The 23,050-nt window shown below is 44.2% G+C and overlaps 2 protein-coding genes across 7 annotated transcripts in view; one reads left to right on the top strand and one right to left on the bottom strand.

Moving 5' to 3' along the window:
- Nucleotides 1-323: 323 nt before the first annotated feature.
- KAT7 (lysine acetyltransferase 7) lies at nt 324-14,015 on the bottom strand. Of its 2 annotated transcripts, XM_056362711.1 has the most exons (15): nt 13,801-14,015; nt 12,125-12,272; nt 10,663-10,839; nt 10,232-10,471; nt 9,580-9,662; nt 9,250-9,339; nt 8,437-8,535; nt 8,157-8,267; nt 7,128-7,319; nt 6,837-6,926; nt 5,778-5,918; nt 3,948-4,041; nt 3,627-3,773; nt 2,823-2,929; nt 324-2,144 (listed from the first exon to the last, which is right to left on the bottom strand). In XM_056362711.1, the coding sequence occupies exons 1-15, from the start codon at nt 13,813-13,815 to the stop codon at nt 2,043-2,045; spliced, it is 1,836 nt and encodes a 611-aa protein (XP_056218686.1). In that variant the 5' UTR covers nt 13,816-14,015; the 3' UTR covers nt 324-2,042. The 2 variants fall into 2 exon arrangements, with proteins under 2 accessions (XP_056218686.1, XP_056218685.1); XM_056362710.1 differs by lacking the exon at nt 13,801-14,015 and having other exon boundaries at nt 12,125-12,311.
- Nucleotides 14,016-14,186: 171 nt separating this feature from the next.
- The window catches only part of FAM117A (family with sequence similarity 117 member A), a 32,231-nt gene continuing 23,367 nt past the window's right edge, over nt 14,187-23,050 (top strand). For 2 of the 5 annotated variants that reach the window (XM_056362720.1, XM_056362718.1), the window contains exon 1: nt 21,316-21,412. Coding sequence is in view for 2 of the 5 variants with exons in the window: in XM_056362716.1 (XP_056218691.1) it covers nt 21,354-21,412 (59 nt within the window). In the remaining 3 variants the exon portion in view is untranslated. Of the gene's footprint in view, nt 14,348-15,090; nt 15,199-17,728; nt 17,884-21,315; nt 21,413-23,050 lie in introns of those variants that run through there. The other 3 variants (XM_056362716.1, XM_056362715.1, XM_056362721.1) reach the window with 3 other exon arrangements.

Genomic DNA, 23,050 nt, shown 5'->3' with positions numbered 1-23,050 from the left:
TCACTTCTAGGAGAACTCCTTCCTTCTTCAGTGAACTTCAGGTTGACAGATGCTCCATTTTGCATGACGTAAGTTGCGAGTATCTGACAACATCCATATATTCCTCATGGTAGCCTCCTGTGCACAATGAGCTCTCGAATGAACACACAATACAGGCTATTTCTGACAGGTTCAACCTCAAGGTCATGCTAGTCACAATACTTAATACACCAGGGAGAAAGATGGGTTCCAAATTAGTCCCTTGCAACATAAAGCAGCAGTTTCACTTAACTGGAGATGCACAACAGCATCTGAATGAAAAAAAATAAAAAGGCTGCATAAACTTGAGCAGGGAACATGCTTTATTGAGAAGTAGATATAAGAACAGCACATTCTACCATGTCATGGGAACAGGGTTTAGCTTCTGCACAAGAATGGCCTTCTTCCCTACTCCACAACAGATCTACTTTGTTGGATAGTTTCATGAGCATCTGTAGTTAGTTACAATACAGGAGCAAAGGGTGTGAGACAGCAAAATTCAGTAATGCCCACAAGGTCTACATCATGTACTGATGATCCCTTTTTTTTTTTTTTCTTTTCTTTCACGGAGGCAGAGAAAGGCAGACAACCATCAGAAGAGCAATAGAGAACTTTTCCACATTAGGATGGGTCAGTAATTAACAGGAAATGGCTCCTACCTCCTGGCACAATGCAAGTGCTTCATTTCAGACACCATCCAGTGAGGAAGCATTGGAAGGTTTAAATGAAATCGGCACTGTGTGATGCTGCCATCATCCACCCCAGCATTGTCCCCCCCTGTTAATCACACTGGAGCCATGTAGGAAACCTGTGGCAGTGGTTATACTTGAAAGCCATTGTAAGATAGTTTCTTCCGGCGGTGCTGATGGAAGAGAGGAAGTAAAAGTTCTTTTTTGTTTTACAAAGACAAACAAGGATGCACTGTCAGAGAAGCATACCATCCACACAGCTAACCAGAGCTGCCACTGATGCACAGAATGTACACTGTAGGCAATCCAACGACTGACAATATTTGCATTGTAGAGTTTCTGTGGCTGTTTGGACAAGGTTAGCAAACATCTGCCTAAAGTTTTTGTTTCTTCAGTCTAGAGGGAAAAAATCCTCTCCAATACCAAGAGACCTACAAATCAGGGAAGACTGCTCTGCGAAAAATATCTCCACTGAAATACACTGAACATGCGTGTTTCTGTGTAAAGGAACCTACTAACTCCAAGAGATAAACCAGGAAAACACAGTAACTTATAATCGGAGGTCTCTCCAACAGATACGGTACTGTAGTAGCTCCAGGAGCATATACCAAGAGCAACTCTTTGAAACATCTCAGACCACGATGTTCTCACACACTTAGCCTTGACTCCTCCAGGGTAACACAAACAATCACACCACTCAGTTACAAGATATGCAAGTTTCTGACTGTACAATATTGACCATGTGAAGACCTGCTATGTTATATGGAAAACACTGCTGAAAGAGGTGGCACATTACCTTACTAAAACTATTTGATACATGGAATAGAACAGGCCATCAAACAGGACTAGTTAAAAATGCTGAAGTCAGTGTAACTGCAGCTTGTTGGAAAACCAGACTTTCCCCAAACAAGCATTAGACCTTGTTCAAAAGCCACAGAAATTATCTCCATTACTCAGAACGCAAGGAACCTGAAGGAAGAAACAATCAGATTATAGGACACAATACAACCTCACTGGAATAAGAACATGAGGGTAAGACCAGTGACTGGACAGGTACAGTACCAGATATCAGAACTCCTTGGGCCAGTGCTGCTAGGAGCTTCGTTTGGGTCCTATACAGATCCAATCCTTGCAACCTCATTGAGGCCGAAACATAAAGTTCCTCAGAACTAGCGTCTGTGGTGTGCACAAAAGATCTGGGCCAGAACAGTACCAAGGGGAACTGATCTTTCAGGAGGGTACTGTACCAGCCAATCACAACAGCAACAGATACAACAGAGATCCCTAGGGTACTTCCTACTGCTGGGGTTCACTGGCTTCAGGAGTGATAGACAGTTAAGTTCCCTTAGGAGGGGTCCATTTCAAACAGCTGGGATCCATTATCTTATTGCTGTTGGATCTTTTTGCCTCTTTGGCTATCCATTCATCAATCAGATCCTAAGGAAAAGAGCATGAAAGAGCAGATTAAAACAAATGATCCATGTGGAGAATTATCCATGGTACACCACCACACATCTAAGTCCACAGATCTGAAGATGACTAGCCTACTAACTGCACGGTGTGACAAAAATAACATTTCCCCCACAGAGCTTTCTAGAAGCCCTTCCAATTACACTAATAAGGCTACATTCATCTACAAAGTGAAGTCTCAGGGAGCAGAAAACAAAAGAGAGAAGCTGTCACATTTTGAAATTTATAAACCATTTGTCTTGTATCTAATGAGGACACAAACAGGACTCATTCGGGATTCCATTAATTCAGTTCACTTTTATGTCATCTGGCTGCCCAATAAAGGGCAGGCACGATGAGGACCATGATGGGAACGTTGATCCATTGCTCCCCTAAAAAGCCACTTATAATGAGCAACGTTATTCCACACATCAGAAAAGGAAGGTCAATACATCATATTCTTATGCTACTGAAGAATCAGGTTGGTTGCCCATGTCGTATTTTATCAGTTACTGCATCTGAAAATTACAGTGCTCCCCCACTAGAATGAAAAGGCTAGAAAATCCAGCACAATGCAAAGGCAATGCTGATTTTGGCAGGTTCACGTGAATCTAACAGCTAAATATAAAGAAACAAAAATACAGAAATAGCTATCACAAATCTTACCTGTCTTTTTAGGACCAGGTGTTTTCCTTTCCAGTACTTGAGCATCTGAAGTGCCTGCAACGTGCTAACAATGTCCACAGGGTTTACTGCAGTCTCCTGGCTGATTTCTGCAAACCAGTATCAGTTCATGTCAGAGCAGAAACAAATTCCTCTGTAATAGCCTGTAACTGTTAAGTTTCCAACTCCAAGTTTTATGCAACTCCTTTTGAAGGGGTACACACAAAATGCCTCACACATACTAATGAGATACATGCAGTGTTACTGTTGCTGCCGGCTTGCACCCCTTGTCCACCCTGGTTAACTACAGCACTGCTATACAACTTGCCTTTGCTTATTTCACTCTTGAAGACTAATTGATTGCAAAGAGCTTGAAGAGCCATGGGCTATGGGTACAAGCCATGCAGAGCTGTACAGAAACAGCCCAGCTCACCCAAAAACTGAAAGCCAGCCTACACATCACAATGATTTAGTGATACAATTTTAGGATCCAAGTTAAGGCGTAATCCTCTGAAAGACAGCTCCTTCTTCAGAACTACCTTGGTATCTCTACGAAATGCTGCACACTCCTAGGTGCCATAATCATAAAAATGCTATTTAAAGAGGTCCAAATAGTGTTAGTATTTTAACCGTGGCAGGACTGGAAAGGAGCCATACCCAACTACAGGAATATTCCACTAACTATGCTGTTGCACATCTGCATGAATGGTCAAGCATGACCTGCCTCATATTTGAGGAAAATCAGTGATATGCATAGGTATGTTCCTGAACCAATTCACTACAAGCTTATTTAGCTTAAAATCATACCTTTTATAGAGATCTCTTTTCCTTGAAAATTATGCAGGTAACGAAGGAGAACTTCTTTCCAGTAACTACGGTAGCTGATGAGGCCTAAATCAGACAAAGGGCGTTCTGGAGAGCCAACTTTTTCTTCTACTTTAGAAAGCAAGTAGCCTGTAAAGGAAAGAAAACCTATTTATCTTTCCTAAACTGTCACCCTCTTTAGCACACGCAGAAACCGGCTATAATGAAAACTGCTCAACCATCACCATCAATACGTTAGATTTCTTGGTGAAATTGTCACGTTGGGCAGAATAATGTTTGTAGAATTTCTCTCTCTCTACTTACTGAAGTCAATGAGCATTTTGCCGTAACCTTGCCTCATATATTGAGGCATTGTCAGGATACAAGAAACATTATAGTTGAGAAAAGAATTCTTCTCCTAAAAACAAGAACAGAGAGGACAGATTAACAGGTCTAGATCTGTACAAATGATGGGTATACCATAATCCCAACAAACGGAACAAGCCTGTGCAACTGATACAATACAAGGTGAAAGCAGCAACAGTAGAAAAACCTGCTTAACAACAAGTAACATGATCATCCTTCAGCTACCAACCTGGCTTAATGTCTTACTTTATTAGCCCTTAAATTGGGTGTTTGGTGCACAATTTCAAGCCTAGGATGGCTGGCCATGGAGCTGTACCTGAGGAACTGGTAACACCCTCACTACCACCTCTGTCATCTACCAGGTTTACATGCAACAGGAAAGTGACATAACAGCATGTCCTGGTTTTGGCCAGGATACGAGTTTCTTCTTAGTAGCTGCTGCAGTGCCGCATTTTGGATTTGCTATGAGAACAATGTTATTGACACACTGGTGCTTTTAGTTGTTGCTAAGTAATATTTATGCTAAGTCAAGGACTTTTCAGTTTCTCAGGCCCTGCCCACAAGAAAGCGGGAGGGGCACAAGAAACTGGGAGGGAGCAGAGCCAGGACAGCTGATGCGCAGTGGCCAAAGGGGTACTCCATAGCACAGAACATCATGCTCAGTATATAAACTGGGAGGAGGTGGTCTGAGTCTGTCGATCACTGCTCAGGGACTGACTGGGCATTGGTCAGCAGGTGGTGAGCAACTGTATTGGGCATCACTTGGGGTTTTTTCCCCTTCCCTTTGGATTTTATTCCTCTCCCCTTCTCATTATTATTACTGTTGTTGTTGTTATTATTATTTTATTTCAATTGCTAAATTGTTCTTGTTTCAACCCTTGCATTTTACCTTTTTCCTGATTCTCCTCCCCATCCTGCTGGGCACGGGGGGAGTGAGCGAGCAGCTGTGTGGTACCTGGTTGCCAGCTGAAGTTAAACCACAACACAGCAGCATTATAAGCACATTGAAATGTTCAGATAAAGACAACTCAGACACACTTATCTGCAGATCAAGGCCATTTTTCCTTAGAACCTTTTTTTTTCTTAGATATTTATCCAGTTTTGACTCAGTTATTTAAGGAATATAGTTGCCTGCTCTTTATTTGGGAGAGTATTCTCCTACCTACAGAATTTCACGGACTGAAACCTCTAAGCTACATTGCATGATATCACCATGTCCAGAAGGGTAGTAACTTTTTCTGTATTGAAGTAACAACAACCAGGAAATGTATTTCACTCATGTGTGGCAGAGATTAAACAAACAGATTGGCTATTTTTTAGGTAGGCAACATGTCTGAGAAAACAGCTGAGAAAACTGGCTCCTATTCTAAGCTTAGCCAGTGACTTACTTGAGTTATGCCCCAGTTTCTCCACCTAAGAATTTTTATTCCTTCAAGTACTTTGTTAAAAAAAAAACCAAAACATGCTGACTAATACTTATTCTCTACATTTTCTTTATCCTTTCTTTTGCCTATATTTAAGACACCACTATGCTTCCTAGCAACAACAGTTCATTTGAGCTGATTTGGTTTTTGTTAGTAATGACAAAAGATGCTACAGCAAAACACCTCCAATCCCTGCAGCAAAGTATGAACAATTTATGCAGATCCGGTTTGAAACTTCATCTATTCCTAAAAGCAACAAATCCCAAGACTGCAAGAACTCTGAGGGGAGATTCAGTACTGATAATTGTGTCCTAAATCTCATTCTAGAGAGGCAGTAATGCATATGTATGTATTTTCAACTAACCTTGGAGAAATATCCTATCAGGTGACAGCCAGTGTTGTCAGCTTCAGTCATGACATAGAAGAGGAAGGGTTCAACATCATAATACAGTGTTTTATGGTCCAAGAAAAGTTTTGCCAGCAGACACAGGTTTTGACAGTAGATCTAGAAGCAAAATAACAGAATACACCAGTTTATTATAGAGGAACATCCAAGACTGGACAAAAACAGGCATACATGGGAAATGACAAGAACGTTCTGATTCATCTGAGAAATGACATACACTCTTTCAAATAGAGCAGCTGGGTCAGGAAACAATTCCATTTGTGATGAAACTTGATAAGCCTAGCCTCCTAAGGCTGGGAATTGACATTTGTGATATTCATCTCTGAATGCTCTAAACACCACATCCCCAGTGAAGAGGAGCAGAAGGCTGGATCTCTGCTTGCTTGCACTATATTGCATTAATCCAGTGCTTCAAGGTTATCTCCGGTAAATATCAAAGATTCCTCCCAACTTCCAGCAGTGCAGAATTTAGCTTTTGCATTTGTTTCTTTGTTCTTTCCTCTGAAACCTTCAAGACCAGACACAACGCAAGACAGGGCACAAGCATGGTGCTACTACCTAGCACTGTATCTGCAGCTGCAGATGCATGTTCTACCCTTCAATTCAAGGTTAAGGAGGTCACCTTCAAATTTAGGCTGCTTCCCACTCTAACCCAAATTTCACCGAGTATTCACCACAGTGAATGGGAGATGGGCAGTAGCAACCTACTGAGGTCAAGCACAGTAATCTTCCCACTAACTTTCAGAAAGAGATCTTGACACGTATCTCCAACCATAGTAGGAGACAACAGACAGAACTGCTGGAGCACAACAGGGCTGAGGAATAACCACAAAGAAAACGCAGACAAAACTGCTGCTAGAATTGCAAGAATGAACAGATCAGACTCTAGTAGCCTTTCTGCAATTAAGAGGGAGAAAGGGCCATTTGCATCCTGGTTCTTTACAGGAAAAGCAGTGCCTGGCACATCTCAAAAATAGGCTCCACACTCAAGACTGACCTAATGATCACAGTTGTTACCTTATTCTTTTTCCCATCCACTTCAAACACCGAAATGGAGCCTTTGCGGTAGATTTCATCACCTGGTGGATGTTTCCAAACACATTTTGCCTATGACAGGAAAACAAAGTTAGGGTGACACTCCTGTTTTAAGGGCAGAAAAAGTTACAACAGCTACTGGGTATACCAGGAAACATGCAGTCTTCCCCCCTCCTAAAGTGAGCAACAGAGTTAACAACGATAATGTTTTAAAATGTTTACACGCCGACATCAGATTTAAAACTTGGGAATCAGCTCTACCCTAACCCTTACCATGTGTCTGCGCAGTATTGTCTGGCTCTTCATATATTTGAGACAGAACTCACACATGTAGAGACGTCCCAGACGAGCATACTCTTCTGGGTAGGGAGAATGATACCAGGTATCCAGCTCATAACGGCCAAAAGCGATTGTTTTAATCATATTGCTGCCTTCTGTGATCTGGCCCTGGAGCCGCAACTTCTCCTATGAATGAAAAAAAATGGATAATTACTTTTTTAAAAAAAAATATTAAAAGTAGGTAGAGAAGGGGACCCTATTTATTTCCCACAAGGACATCATTCACTTCAAGTCTTCTAAATTCATCCTTCAATGTGACAACATCTAATGACCCATCCCACAGACCTCCTCAGTCAAAACAGTCTGAGCCCTGTCCACAAGCAGCACGGTACAGACTGTTCTTTCACCAGGATTTGTCTTGTGAATCAGCACTTAGCAGCATGACAACACTAGGATCATATTCTTTCTGTCATGAAGGCAATGTAAACTCCTTGCCGCTTCACGCTTCTTTCCTAATCTGTAGGGAAAGGATACAGCCTAATGCTCTGTCTCAGAGATACCCCACACGCAACTGTCACTTGGTAACCATCAGAGTATCTTTTGGCTCATGTCTGGAGATGGAAGGTGGGTTTGGAAAGCACCTACAAGGTTTTGAGCTCCATTCCACAGTCACTGGCTGCTGTCAAGACGGTTTTTGTCTTCTGTTATCATCACTCCTTCAGTGGACAGTTGAAGCTGTCCACTCTTTCACTGAAAATGAACACCTATTAAATGGGACTGTTACTAATTATTCCTCTTGCAGGCACTGCAGCATTCATGACTGCAAATGCTTAACACCAGCTGTACTTTCAGCAAACCCTCTGAATGAGTGGCACTTAAATGTTATCCCTAGTGTAACTTGGCTGACTTGGCTGGGCTGTAGTTGCTCTTCTCACAAACGCTGATTCTATCTGCACAAGTACAACAAAACCCAGAAAGCGTTCACGTTTCTAACAAATACATTTGTTATGTGATTTTTCTCACCAGGTCCTCAGATGCCCGTGCTTGTGCTCTTCGGAAAAGCTCGAGGTCATACTCACTCGTCAAGTTTTCAAGCAGAGGTTCCCTAGTATTGCCATAGGTTTGTCTGTGCTCCTAGAACAATAAAATAATAGGAGGTTTTGCTGCCATGGTGCTGCTAAACTGTTGGATTTTGCAGCTTTTTTAGCTGAGAATGCTGCAGGATGACTGGGAAAGCCAAACTCCTGTTTAGTGGTCTCATTCCAGACAGGAGGGAATGAAAGAATAAAGTCATTGCTTTTACCATGTATTTTTCTTTTTGTTCCTTGCTTAGCCCCGAGTTCCTCTTCTTCCTGAGCTCAGCTACTTTCTCTTTGTAACGCAGCTGTCTCTCTGTTGGTGCCTGAAAGAAAGCAGAGGTGGAAACCTTCACTAGGTTTCATCCACTTTAAAGTTTTCTTTACCTTCCCGCCCTATAGGACCTCTGTCCTGGCTTTCATTTTATGATGTTTGCTGCCTCTGAACCAAATCCCGTGCTAATAAGAGGGCACTGCAGGTACAACATCAGCGTGTAAAATAGGAAATTTTTCTTTATACCACAGCTTGCCTTTGCCAGTGTACCTCAGTCCCACAAGACAGGGTGCACTCCTTATGTGCTGCTTAATCATAGGGAAAAGCTCAAGCTGACTCATTAAGTCATCTTGACTCAAGTCCAAGATGCAGGAACTGAAAAATTTAATTCCCCTGGTTTTATTCTTTTCTGTTTAGTCAGAGCAAAATTGTAGTTTACAGTGCTGCAGGAATTCTCTTGTCCTACATATTAAAGCACGCAGAAAAGGTCATCCTGAGAACAGCTCCAGCCTCCTTTGTAAATACTACTGGCCAATGCCACCTCTCTGCTCTTGCTAGGTGCTCCAGTCTCACGTTTGAGGAATACAATGAATTGCCCTTGCTGAAACAAATCGGAGATGACTAATGGGCGTGCCAGGACTCACCGCAACAGCTTATCTGAAGTGAAGAAGGAAGATCAAGTTAAAATCATTGCTGCTGGAAATGACAAGCTGAAGTTTTCCCACTGAAAACTGAGCAGCCACTCTATTAAGTGCAGATTGCCTACCTGGTGTCTGGTGGCGTGCCTGTTGTTGTCATCCTGCCGATGGGCCAGCATTCTCTCCTCAATCTGTTTATCCCGACTCTGGGCTCGCACCTGGAAGCCAAAACTCATGCTGCAGCAAAGTACTATCAAAGGCTTCATCTTTTCCTTCTCTTGTTTTGGTGAGTTTTCTGAACTGTAATTCACAGATGATTTGACGCACAAATGCTACTGTCTTACAGCTAAAGACATCAGCTGAAATATGTTAACTCTATCTTCTGTTCATAAATGATAGGTCTTGGCATTTTGTTCAAAAAAATTGGTAAGGAAGATAAAACAAAAAGACTTATTTACCTTGCACTCATCTGCTGAGAGATTATGATATAGTGGGCATCCTGATATGGAGAAGTGTCGCTCATGTTTTCCAGTTAGGTGTCCTGCAGAGGATCAGAAAAAAACACCACCTTTTAAAAAATATGATCATAAAGATGTTTAAAAAGCACTCAAGATGGGCAGATCCCTCATATGACCTTCTCAAGGAGCATGCTCAGTTTACCAGTGTGACAGAAGGAGCATGCTTCGTGGTTCATGGCAGAAGCTTTAAGAACAAAGAAGGAAAACCTTTTCCACACTAACTCAAAAGCTGCAGTCCATGCAAGCAGCCACACATATCTGAGGTCTGCAAAAATTTGTTTCTGAAAACCTGCTTCTGGCAGAGACTGGCACCCTACCTGCAAGACTCTGCATTCTCCTCCCACACCTGTGCCCATACTCCTAACTTGTTCTTCACCCTAGCATCCCCCAAACACTCCTAGCCAGAAAACACCTCCAGAAAGAATATACCTACAAATATGCTTCATATCCCTTCTTTGTACCTACTTCTCAGTAATATTCCTGATCATAATTAAGTGCATATTGTTAGGATGCATAAACTCAGCTGAGTGGGACTTTGAATATCACAGCAGGAAGGCAAAACCCAACAGATTAATCCTGGAGCTGAAATTACCTAAAGAGTTACAACCAGGAGTGGGACATTTCATGTTGAAATTGTAGCTTTCATGGAAGCGGCGGCGCTTAGGGCGGTGAGACAGGTCACTTCCAGAATCCTTCATGGACATGTCCTTGGCAATGCTCTCATCATGGGATACATTTGGACTGGAGATATCAATATCAGACTCTGAGGAAGGGGCATTCCCGGTGGGGGTACGAGGTGGAGACTCATCGTGATCCGCTGCATTTTTAGTGTCTAAATAAGGATCAAGATGTTACAAATTTGTCTGAAATAAAGCTTTCAAAAAAAATATGTAAAGCAACTCCGGACAGCTGTCTCAAACGCTCTGTCCTCAGGATATTATACTGTGCCCTCAGAGAATGGAGTCACACACTCTTTCCAACAGCATTTTGCAAACTTTCAACGCCTCACTGCACCCTATGTACCTCTGTCAGAAAAGTCAACCACTTGCTCAGTCTCTGACCCAGATGAGCGAGTCTGCCGGAGTGGGTATTTCTTTGGAGTCACAGGAGTAGGCTGCTGTTGGCTGCGGGTTACCCTCCTTGTAGAATAGACAGGCTCTTCTGCTCCAAACGATGGTGGATTACGAACTGGGCTGGAATCTAATTCCATAGAAACACCATAATTACACCCACAATAAGCACTGTAAGTCAAAAGAGTCACCTCGCACGTGCTCTGAAGTCTGTAATACCAACATCTGATAGCTGGTATCAACATAGAGTTCTGTCCTACCGCTCATGGCTGCACATCATCACAAAGACATGCTCCATTCTTCTGAGCTTAAATCTTTTGACACTTTTACCAACACTCAGGAATCTGGAATTAGATCAGCTTTCTATGGACTTAACTAGTAATTACAAACCAGCTTCCATTTGGAAAGCTAAAGAACCATTAGTTCTGATAGTTAGGTTATCAGTGTTTAGATAACCCTTGGGAATAGCAAGATTGCTTCTGGTGTGGAGCTATATTTGGAGCCCTGTGTGTCGTTTTGTGATCCTATGCTGCTCATAGACTATAAAACAATTATTTTGCATTAAAATAATGCTTTCATAATCCTAAAATCTCACAGACATCCCATACACACCCAACCACGTTTCCTCTTGTTTTTAAGACCTAATCACCAGATGATCATGTACATATATTTCTTACTTGCAATATAATTTTTTGCAAAACAAGATTCTTTATCAAAACGTATACATCAAGCAATGGAAAGAAGTTACTGTCATTTCCTCCCCTTGATGCCAGATGGCAGCTTATTAACAAACAGCCAAGAATGACTGCACTTACACTAAAAATGAGGAGGCGGACACATTCAATGTTTCCTCTTACAATACTGATGCCAAAGCATACAAAATAACTGGCAATATGTTGATTACATTTATTGCAGAGTAGGGTCAGCACCAGCAAGTCATGAAAATACATCTTCCCTTGTAGTACAGAAAACCCCAAAAACCAGAAAACCAACTTTCACCTCTAAACACCCTCTCTCTAGCTTGGCTCCAGTACCAATAGAACTGTCTAGACGGAAAGTAAATTTTTAGAGTTCTCAGAAAAATCAGGCAAAGCTGGCAGCAGAATCATGGTGTTTTGATTCCTACTTTCTTTAACAAATAGATGTTTTTACTTTTTGAACTGAGGATACTTGAGTTCTGACTTCCACCACCAGTGTAATCTTTAGACTATATTAACTCATTTGTGCAATATGCACATATAAAGACTGCTTTTTGCTGTGCCTCATTAATAGCAAATGAAAAACGTTAAATATTTTTATTTAGGTATAAACTCCACTCATTTAAGTTCTAAAGGTCAGGAATATGGAGTACATTGAGCCTGTTTTGCTTAAGAGGCTGCTTTTCTTTCCTTTGTTTAAGAAAATAAAGCATTTACCTTGAGAGCTTTGACTGAGTCTGGCTGAGGAACGGGTCACACGGGCAGATCGTCGTGATGTGCCATCACTTTCAGAGCTGTCTGTATGCTCAGGATCAGTCGAAAAATCAGAGTCTTCTGTTCCATCTGAGCTACTGCCTGCGTTCCTCTGTGACACCACAGACCCAGACATTAGCAAAGGAGCATTTAAACTTGCATATTTTATTTATACTATTAAAACCCCCCACTATTTTATACTAGATAGATAAATTCAAGCTGACACAATGACACATGCAAGCTAATAAATGTCAAGTGTATTTACTCTGGAGAAGATATTTTAGCTCAATAAATATGCAGTGTCAGACAGTGCCTTCTATAATAACAAGTTTCTGCAAACTGATCCACTAAGGAAGATAACTGTAGCACTGGATTTTATTTAAAGCAAAAGGTAAATCAAGTTTAGGGCTAGTTTGGACAATGCTATGAACTGACCGTTCTCGGATCACCCTGCCAAGCCAACAACACTCCTGCACTACCTGCCTGTTCACAACAGCAGAGCACCAGGCACCGCGGGAGCAGCTGGTGGAGCAAACAGATGGGCTCCAGCAACGGCCACACTGGCTCATCACCACTCAGCAACGCAGGGCAGAGAAAAGCAGGGCACTCAGCAAAGAGGCTGCGCTAGAACAGGCCGCGAATGCAGCCGCGTTCACCTTGTCCTGGCCCACCAGCGCGGCCCCCTGCACCACGCAGCGGCCTGCCCTGAGGGAAGCAGGCCCCGGGAGCTGGCGGGCAGCCACCAGGCCTCTCAAGATCCCTCCCCCGCACGACAGCCCTGACCCGACAGCCGGAGTGTGGAGGCGCCCACAGGTGTCGGCCAGAGCGGCCGGAGCCATGGGGCGCGGGCGGAGGCACCCCGCGGCCGCCGGCCCCGAGGGGAAGGCGCCGCGGCCGGCGCGCGCCTGAGGGGAGGGGCTGGGGCTCTGCCGAGGCCCCGCGCGCACGGGTGGCGCGAGGGCGGCCCCCGCGCCGCTTTGTTTTGCACCCAGCGGAGACTCGCCGGTCCCGACCAATCACAGCGTGCATGGGAGGAGCCGAAAGGGAGAACCCGCCAATGATAGCTTAAGACAGCAACAAAGCGCGGCCGCCGAGCGTGACTGACGGCAGCCGCCAGCCTATCACTGCAAGCTTCCCGCCTAGTGAAACATCAACCGGGGAGGGGAGGGGAGGGGAGGGGAGGGGTGGGGGGGGTGGGCGGAGTGGGATGGGGGAAGGGAGAGGGGGAGAAGCAAAGCACGCGCGGGGAGGATACCGTTGGGGGCGTAGATCGGCAGCCCCGGAAGCCAATCAGCGGCCAGCCAGGAAAGGCAGTCCGACCAATACGTGAACAGCTCTCCAACTGCCTGCCCAGTCGGGAAAACCAAGAGGCGGGCCGAGCTGCAGGCGCGGGGGAGGGGAAACGGTAACCGTTGGGGGCGATGAGTGACGAGCAAGATGGCCAATTAGCGCCCAGCATGCCCGTGTGGCAGCCACTCAGGAAGCGAGCGAGGCGGGCGCAGTGGGCTGAAGGCCGCTATTTTCCCCCCGGTTTTGTGCCCATGAGAGGTAGCGGAGGGGGTGGAAAACGGGGGAGAGCTACGGCCTGAGCTTCGCCAGTCCCCTGCCCGGTGCCTCCCCAGTCCCTCAGCCACGCTCACCTTCCTGCGCGGCATCCTGGGCGGGGGCAGTGAGGTTGGTTGGTCCCCGGCGCCCCCGGCCCGCGAAGCGGCAGTCGCCGCCGTGTTAGCGCTGGCGGGCTCCGTGGTGACAGCCGTGTCTCCCGTCTTGCGGCACCTCTGCTCCGGCGGCGCCAGCCTGCTGCCGCCAGTCCCAGTTCCCTGCTCGGTCCCTCACACTTCCGCCGGGACACGGCCCACACCCCCCGTCACGTGACCCCGAGCCAGTCCCATGCCAGCGGGGGCTGCCATCTTGGATTCTGACGAGTGTCCCGGCGGTGCCGCCGCTGACAGTGAAGCTACCGGCGGCCATCTTGGGTTCGGGCTGAGGGCTTTTAGCGGGGGCTGGGGCGGCGGCGGCCATCTTGGGTTTCGGCGCGAAGTCAGCGGGCTCCCGGGGACCGGAGCGGCTGTGTTCCCCAGGGAGCCATGTTGGGTTCGGGCAGCCTGAGCCCTCCCGCTGGGGCCATTTTGGGGCCGGGCAGAGGCGCGCCGCCGGGTCCATGGAGTGATTGGGTGGAGGAAGGCGGTGAGTCCCCGTTGCTCTTGAGGCGGAGGCGGGGAGCGCCGCGCCTCCGGCTCCCGGCCCCCCTTCTGCTAAGGGGGGTGCTGCCGCCTGCTCTGTGCGCGGCCAGCTGGAGGGAGAGGCCGTTCCCGAGCCCTGGTGCCGCGCTGGGGCGGGCCGCCGCGGGGGCCTAGCAGGCCTGGGCGGGCCTCGCAGGGCTGCGCTGCAGCGGGCTCCTGGTCGGAGAGGCTGTTGTCGTTAGTTCATTTTTCCGCTCTCAAAATATCGTCGCGGGGCGTGTGTGTTTTGGGTGAAGCTTTTCCTGTGTATTTCTGTCACGGGCGAATATCAGCTGGTCGTGTCTCTTCCCTGAGCTGCTGAGGCGGCTCTGGCTGGCCGGGGCAGTGCGGGCCGGGGGCTGCCGGGTGTGGTACCCCCCCGGGGTCTGCCGTGCCCCCCTCCCTCCACCCACCCACCCCCGGGGGTCTTCCCTGCCCCCCTCCCCCGAGTCTGATATGACCTGCCCGGTAGCTGGTTAAACATCATATATCAAAACGTTAATGTGATAAAGCAGTCTATGAGCACCAGTGTATTGCTTTATAAAAAGATCTGAGGAGATCAAACACAATGATTTCTTTTCAAACTACTGTTATCTTTAGGGATTATTACATTCTCAGGGCCTGATCCTATAATCCTCATGAGTGTATGTCATCCTTAGTCATACAAGTAATACCACTTTTCTTATTCCAAATTGTTATTGCTTCTAGGTGTATCCAATCTCCTGTGAAATATTGAAAGGCAAACGTTCTGAAGAAGTTGAGATGAAATACCTCTGTTTTTGCCAAAGCACAGAGGAATGGGAAGCAGTGTGTGTGGTATGTGAAGTGGGAGTGTATGCATTGGTTGCAAATAAGTGTATGTTTGATCTAAAAATAGTACATATTAAGCCCATGAAAACTATGGATGCATGATCAAGTCAGTAAGTTTCGTTATTTCAGTGAGCCAATTTGGAAACCTACTGAAAGGCAGCTGCAGGAGAAAACAATGCTGCACAAATGCATGAGTTTTTCCTACTTCATAAGAAAAAGAAAAGTCTGCCTGGAATTTTGTAGAATTTCAAATTGCAGTTAAGCCCAAATGTATTGCTAGGCTAACGAATGTTACGCTCTCAAGTTATTAGCATAACATGAAATGTTTAACTTAAGATAAATCTGGGATGAACTAAAGCATCGCCTCAAATGGCAAGAAGAATGGGAACAAAGAAAAGTAGTGCAGTATTCCCTAATGGAAAGAAAAGGGAGGAGTTAGTCCAAACACTTTGTAGTTGCTCATCTCCCATGTATTTTCCGTGAGACAAAGCTCAGTCCTCACAAGAGTGAATGATTCTAATGCTGCAAACTGATGAAGGGCTTTAATGGAAACATGGGACAGTTACGAGCAATAAAAAAGATTTCAAAGAGCTTGTAGATTGCAACTTCATCTTGTATTTTTTCTTGCATTAAATGGAATCTGCTTGTGGTAGAAAAATGACAATTAGCTTCAAGACGGGTTGTAACAACACGTTCGGGCCTTGAAAATGTCTGAATTCAAGTGCAGATTTGCTTGAATAAAAAAGACTAAAGAATACAGGAACTGTGAAAAGTTACGCACTTACTACATCCCATTGAAATAGTTGCCTGTTGGTGGTAGGTAAAGGATTCTCTATCAAAAACTCCGTGTTATGAGAGCTATAGTGCTTAATTGTATCAGGTAAAGAGAGTATTAATTAGAGATTCTAGGTGTTACTGAAGCTTATGTCTGAAATAGGTTGTTAATGTTGATGCATGTTAGCAGCACTTACCACCACCAACAGGATGTTGGTAGGAAACCAGAGCAAACAGAAGTGGGTGGTGTTTAATAACTTTCCTAGAGGTGGCAGAACTTGAACAGAAGCCAGGAATCCAGTTCCCCGTGCAGTTTTATAGTCTTCTGATAATTAAAACGGTAATGTGAAGTGTAATTCATCTGTTCAGTTTGAACACTGAATTGATGTAATTCTAGAGTATCCATTGTGTGTGGAGGAAGGGGGCAATGACAAGGGAAGATGGGCTTGTATTTGCTAAAACTGTCTCATGCTCTCATATAAGAGCAAAAACCAGATCATGTTATGACCACAGCACAGGTTGCAAGAACTTTTCTGTATGTGTGTATATACCACTAGAACAGACTGCAAGGATTTAACTTGCTGCTGCTACGCTGCAGTTCAAAATCCAGCCCAATCTTAGACTTATAGCAGAAATAAAAACCTGTTTTTTCATTAACTTGTACAGTCCTTCACATACAGCCCTTGGCCATGGCCAGTGCTTGGTACTGAAGAAGCTCCAGCCCTGGTGTTCATTGGAGCTGAAACTGCAGCTCTGTTCTAGGGAAAAACACAAAAGGGAGGTGAAAGTGGAGGCCTGCGTATGCTGGCAGGTGCTTTCCGTATTGGCATCGCCACTAGATGTCAGTGCATGAAACAGCTGTTTCAACCTGAGCAAGCTCCCGAAATTGAGAATTGGCGTGGAAAGAGAGGGGGTGATTTCTTCAGGGTGCAAAACTGGTGTAGGATCTCCACTGGGTTAAGCTCTCTTTAATAAGTTTCTTAAGACAGACTTGCAGTTTAACTCTTGTCAGTATTTTCTAAGTAGGAAATGAGGAATTTCCTGATACTACATTAGAAGAAAGTTTAGCAAATGCCCGATGACTTGAAATGTCACGTTAAATCACACAACAGTGATGTTTGTTTTTGAAATCCTCGGTTATTTAATATATGTATATAGGTTGCAGATTGCCACTGATGTCAGCAGAGTTAGCTGCCTGAAATCTCTTGGCCCTGAAGATCTCACTAAATCTATTGAAATCTCTCTAGGCCTTTAGCCTCACTAAATATCTTTGGAGCCTGGGCTTAGGTACATTCACTGTTGTATTAAAAAAAAAAAAAAAGTATCTCTTGCTGAATCTTAGAAAATACAGGCAATTAAAAGGGAATTTTCATTAAATCCAATCTCCATAAACAGGTGCAAGCATCAGTAGGTTGAAATTAGGTTTAAAACTATAATCTGCCTTGGTTCCCACTAGTTCTGGAGACAGTGGTATTAAGTGAGCTGCCTGCAGGATCTGTAATATAGCTATCACTTATATTAGTGATAATATAAAGTGGGCTTGCTTATGTAGGAATTGTGTTGAAGCAGAAAAAATGCTTGTAAAGTACTTCAAAGCATTCAATTTAATTACTTTGTGTGTTACTTGGTATAATGCATTCCTACAGAGTTGCTTTACCTACTTAAGTGTGTTTTAAAGCAAGTGAGAGAAACGCTATGTAATGAAAATATACCGTAAAAATATCTGAAGTACTATACTTGAATAAATCTTATTTGCTTTTAGGTGTCTTCTCAGTCTGTATCATCTCAGTCTAGTCTTGGGGACTAGAGTTACAGAAAGACTAGGATAATGATAAAGTGGTGCAAATATCCAGGGCACTGTTACACTGATAGGAAGATCCAGGACTGCTGCTGCTCTTACTTTCATACTTTCAGAAGGTGAGTAGAGGTGGCTTCCCTCTTGGGTTTGGGTTCCAGCTATATATTTTAAAATGTTTGAGTTTTAGATGTTGTAAGTCTGGGCAACAGAGCTGCATCAGAGAACCTCTTGACTTCTAACCCAATTTGATGTGTCTTAAAGACCTTTTTGGGAGTGGGTCGCCATCTGTCACAAGGGCACTTTTACTATAGAATAACTGAGGGCTAGCTGCTGTTTGCTGCCTGTATTTTTGGACTGGGCCTGAGCAACCTGATCTGCATCAGCCTGGCTTTGAGCAGGGGTTGGAGCCTAAATTATTCTGTCACTAGCTGAGAAGCTTGAACTTGGTTCTTGATAAAGTATAGTCAGCCATGTGTAAACTGGTTAAGTGTGGGTATGTATATACAAATTGTAGAAGGTACAAGGCACAGAATGTGATGTGGTAGAAAATCTGCTGTGGAACTTGGTCTAACAACAAGCTTGGCCCTAGGTATTTTTGCATCTTTACTTCTGTTTACAGCTGAAGATGCCAGCTCTCTAGTGGGCTTTGGTATGCTTCAGAAACAAACTCAACAGTAACGAATGTACTCAACTGAGACAATCATAGTGTTGAAGCAGGTATAGCCTGTGGGATTTATTAGCAGATTGGCATAGTATTTTTTACTTTTGCATTAAAAAAAATAATATTCATCAGCTGTTGCATATCAGGAGGCCTTCAGTTTGAAAAGGATTTGTTTGCATACAGTTCAGCAGGCAGGTTGGGTGTGGTGGTGTCTGTTTTGGTTTTTTGTTTTTTAAAGCCTGAAGCTGGTTTAGATCTGAATGGATGCTGACTTGTATAAATAGTCACAGACACCCCTGTATGGAGAACTGTGGCCATGTACTATGCATTGATCTGAAGGTCTTGCAGAACACATCTAGTTGTAGATGGACAAGGGTGTTTCAGTAAACTTGAACGGAATCCATGCTCGCGCTCTTTCCCTGGGGCTCTGGCACACAGACATCTGAGCGGAGCCTGTGTTTTCTGGCATTGGGAACAAGGTCAGTCCCATTTGGCCTACATTTTTTTTTTTTTAAATTGTAATGGAAAAAAGACCTAGTCTGACTTTTGCTGAAAGCAGAAGTTTTTCACTTAGTTACAGCTGAATATAGCCACACTTCCTGGTTCCCTCCCCTCCTCCCTCCCTCCCTTGGGTCTCATAGTATAATCTAATTATTAAATAGTTGCAATAAAAAAGTACATTTTGCCCTGGTAGAACTAAAGCCTATTGATAGACCAGATATTTTTATGCCATCCCTGTGCTGTTCCTGCTAAAATGGCTTATTTTTTGGGTTCTCTTGTCTGCTTTTGGATTTGTGATCTGCTCCTTTAATACATTCCTTCCAGTCTAGGCAGTGCTCTCCAACTGCCTGGCAGTGATCTTAATGCCTTGCCTCCTAATCAATCAAGTCCACTGTATACTTCCTTGAAGGAAAACTCTGTTCATGTTGTTTAGCCCAATGACACAGACTTTTGCAGGTTTAAGAAACATTTGTCACAAAAGGTGACACTGACGTGGGAAGTGAAGGTGAAACTTTATCCTGTTTGGCATTTCTGAGCCCATCCTCTGGGCAGTTCTTTTTCATAAAACTGACTGTGGTGCTGTGGGCAACTAGCCATAGACTTTGTAGCTTAGTTTCCAGCTGGCATTGGATATCTTGATTGGGGATATAAAAAACAAGTTATATGTGAGTATAGTAGGGACAGAATTTGTCTTTGCTTGCTCCACTAATTAAAGAGTGGTCCCTAATCATCATAGTCTGTGCCCCAGGTAATTGCCTGCAGTAGTGGAGATAGAGGGATGATTTAGGATGTGCCTGCCATTTAGATTCAAAGTGAAAATAGGAAGCAGGTAACAAACCAAGTGGCACCCCAGACTAAAGGGTGGAGTATACTTGGAGGCTCAGCCAAAGGTCAAGAAAGTAAGCAGTCTTAAGATAAGGAGCAAGAGAAAATTGTACTAAGACAGGGTGGAAGTAAAAACCAGAGCTAGGCAAAATGATTTTGATCAGCCTACTACCAGTTTGGTACACTGAATGACACCATTGCTGGGATGGTCTGGCTTACTCTGATATCAGACGTGCATCAATTTGGCAGCTTCTCTGTTTAGGCAGGTTTATCTTTCTATTAGTTTCTTAGGATACTGATTAGCTCTGTGCTTTAACACTGAAGGAGCCAAAACAGAGTGCAAACTGACAATCCAGAACGGATGGAGAATGGGAGGATATATCTGGAGGAAGCATATCGCAACGTGGAAGCAGTAGCTTTTACACCAGTTTGTAACATGTGATATGATCACTGTCCTGTATAGCTCTAATTAGGAAAAAACATATTGTCCTGAAGAAAATTTTCAGATAAGTAAAGATTGGGGTGAGTAATGTTATTGCTTTCTGGGGTCTTGTGTCCTGTTAGAAGTGCACTGCTGCAAAATGGCTGTTCCTAGGATAAGGTTTATGTGCCAGCTGGAACTGCTGATTTCCTTTGAAACTCCTGTTTTTGTAATTATTCATGGCAAAGAAAAAAGTTTCTTCCCATATGAACTTCTGGCTTGCTGAGCTCTGAGGTGAGCCAAGTAGGTTATTTTCTTCAGTGTCTGCATTTTTTCCTAATTACATTGTGCCAGTTGTTACCACAGCTTTATTTACCATTGCTACCAAATTTGTAAGTTCCATGTACTGGAAAAGTTCAGCAGCGCTTCTTGGGGATCATGTCTTGGAACTGCCTTGTATCTATGAGGGAATAACATTCTTGTGCCAAATACAGCCCTTTATGTAAACTTTTTTCTGTATCACACTTTTAACAGTTTCTAATCTAATTTGGTTTCAGGAAATGGAAGGGTACAGCTGTGTGACTGGGCTGCCACGCTTTGCCAGACAGTAGCTGATTGGTGAACTAGAGCTCTAATTGCTGACGCTCTTCTGTGCAAACAGGCAAAGCTGTGGTTTCTCAGTCCTGAAATGTAAAGCTTCCTTTAAGGCACATTGTCCTAAGCATGCTGTTATTCCTTAATGGGAAATGTTTTACACCTGATGCAGGCTGGTTTATTCTGGGAAATCTTACAAGGTGACTAGATGCTGGCTAACTCCTGAAGCCAAGTGGTTAGGCCTGGGAGGAGAAACGAGATCATCTCTTAGGATGTGGGATGTGCCAGCACAGATCACAAGTCCTTGTGTCCCCTAGATGTGTTATGTCTTCTTGCAGGCAACTTTTGTGTGTCACTTTGAACAGTCAAGTGCCAGCTTCTGTGTAAATGCACAGCCTGGCACAAAGCAGGGGATAGCCCTGAACACCATCAGCACTAATGGTGGTATAAAATAAAATGGGAGATCATGTACCCAACCTTCTGCAAGTGTATGATGAAAAGATCCCAAAGCAGGTAATAAACTTCATCCCTGTTGCATCTGTTTTCCAGCAGGAGAAGCTACAGGGTCACAGCAGTGAGGTGATCAGATGGCTTTTATAGTGGGTAGAAGGAACCCAGGCAGCCGTGGAGGATGTTGCAGCAGCAGGTATGAGATACACTCTGTTATAGCTGTAGTTTTGAGTCCCTTGCCTGTTTGGTACTTGATTGACTTGCTCTCCTTGGTCTGCTTGTATTAATTTGCATGCTCTATTACCATGTTGGCAGTGCTGGACATCAGTGATTACTTTCAAGTGTACTCTTTCTTTCTGTTATATTGATGATTCATACTATTAGGAGCCTTTCCATGACTTGGTTAAAATGATCCATTTCATAATGTCTCCTTACTCTTAGCAGGGTTTGTGCTGTGTTCCCAAAACTCCCACTGTTTGCACTGCAAGCATGACCAGACTGTGAAATAGCTTGGCTGGTCTGGTGAATAATCTGTTAGTCTCTTTTAATAAACTGCAGTTTTATTTATCTTGCTGCTCTTTAGAGCTTTTCATCTCAAAACATTTGAGTGCAGAAACCGTCCAGTAGTGAAGTGCAGCCATCTCTCCTGGGGATAAGAGTGGGAGGCAGACAGGCAGGCATTTTACTCCACAGTTCAGAGTGAGAGGAATTTTGTTCAAGGACAATGAGGGAAAGCTTAGCTTGTATGCTGAATGACCCTTTGATCTTCCACGTTCATGCTCAGCTGATCAGGACTTTAAATCTAAGCTCTGTCTCCCTCCTACCCATAGCAAACAGCCAGAAATATAATCGCATTTGGGACTTGAGCGCTGGACCAGAATGACAAGACTGCAGTGGCAACTCTTCAGCCTGACATGTTTCCTATTTCCTGTCACTTCATCAAGTGACATAAAGCTAAAGAACGGTGGGCAGCAGTTCTGGGATGTGTAGTAGGGGGTACTCGGAGGAGTCTCATGGGGAAGGGAAGGCCTGGCCTGTTACACAGAGATACTCTTCTGCATGCTGCTGGTAAATACTGAGGAACTGGACAGTGCTATTAAGTGTTAAAAGGTGACTTTCTGGAACACGTTGAATAGGTCTGTCCATAGCCATGAGATGCATTTGATAATTCTGAAGCTTTGTGGTGTTTGCTAATCGTAATGAAATGGCTGGCTTTCTGAGGCTCTGAAAACTGAGAATAGTTAACTGGTGGTGTGGTAGGTCAGGTCTCCTTCTGTGCAAGGAGAGAAGGCTACAGAAGCTGCTGTGGCAGAGGCAATGGAAACAAGCAGGCAGAGTATGATAAGAAGTTGGATCCTTGACCTGCAGCCCTCAAGCAGTTGTAAAAGATTGTGTTACTTCTGCTACTATGCAGCACAGAATTAGGAACCTTAATTACGGGGAGATGACCGCATTGCGTAGGCTGGAGTATAGCCTGTGGGAATGTAGGAACTTTAATTTTATAACACTTACTCTGTGGTGTGTGTCTTTGGGGAAGGATACAGAAAGTCCCATTTTTGTTGCAAATAAACTTGGCTGGCTGATAATGTGCAACTCATCTGAGCTAGAATGGCTGTAGCCCATTTGATAGGGAACAGCTGGTGCTTTCTTGCCTCTTCCTACATATTAAAGCAAAATGTGGGGTTTTTTAAGCCTTGAGCGAAGCCTTTGGTGAAAACAAAACTTGGGCTTGAGATAGAGTGGCACTTAGCCTAGTTGTGCCAAACCACTTTGTGGCTTGTTTGGTTTTTTTTATTCAGTATTCCTTGCTGCATTTGTAGCATGAGATACGGTG

This window comes from Falco biarmicus, chromosome 17, assembly GCF_023638135.1.
Source record: "Falco biarmicus isolate bFalBia1 chromosome 17, bFalBia1.pri, whole genome shotgun sequence".
Lineage (NCBI taxonomy): Eukaryota > Metazoa > Chordata > Aves > Falconiformes > Falconidae > Falco > Falco biarmicus.
Note: the sequence above shows the minus strand (reverse complement) of the source record. Positions and strands in the feature narration are given on the sequence as shown.

What these genes read in the sequence shown, in the direction of transcription:
- KAT7 (XM_056362710.1), bottom strand. Translation starts at nt 12,296, where the DNA reads ATGTCTGGGTCTGTGGTGTCACAGAGGAACGCAGGCAGTAGCTCAGAT. An exon ending in GGCACGCCACCAGACACCAG is followed by an intron (nt 8,536 to 9,249) that starts GTAGGCAATCTG and finishes GCTTTCTTTCAG; the next exon opens with GCACCAACAGAGAGACAGCT. An exon ending in AACAAAAAGAAAAATACATG is followed by an intron (nt 8,268 to 8,436) that starts GTAAAAGCAATG and finishes TTATTGTTCTAG; the next exon opens with GAGCACAGACAAACCTATGG.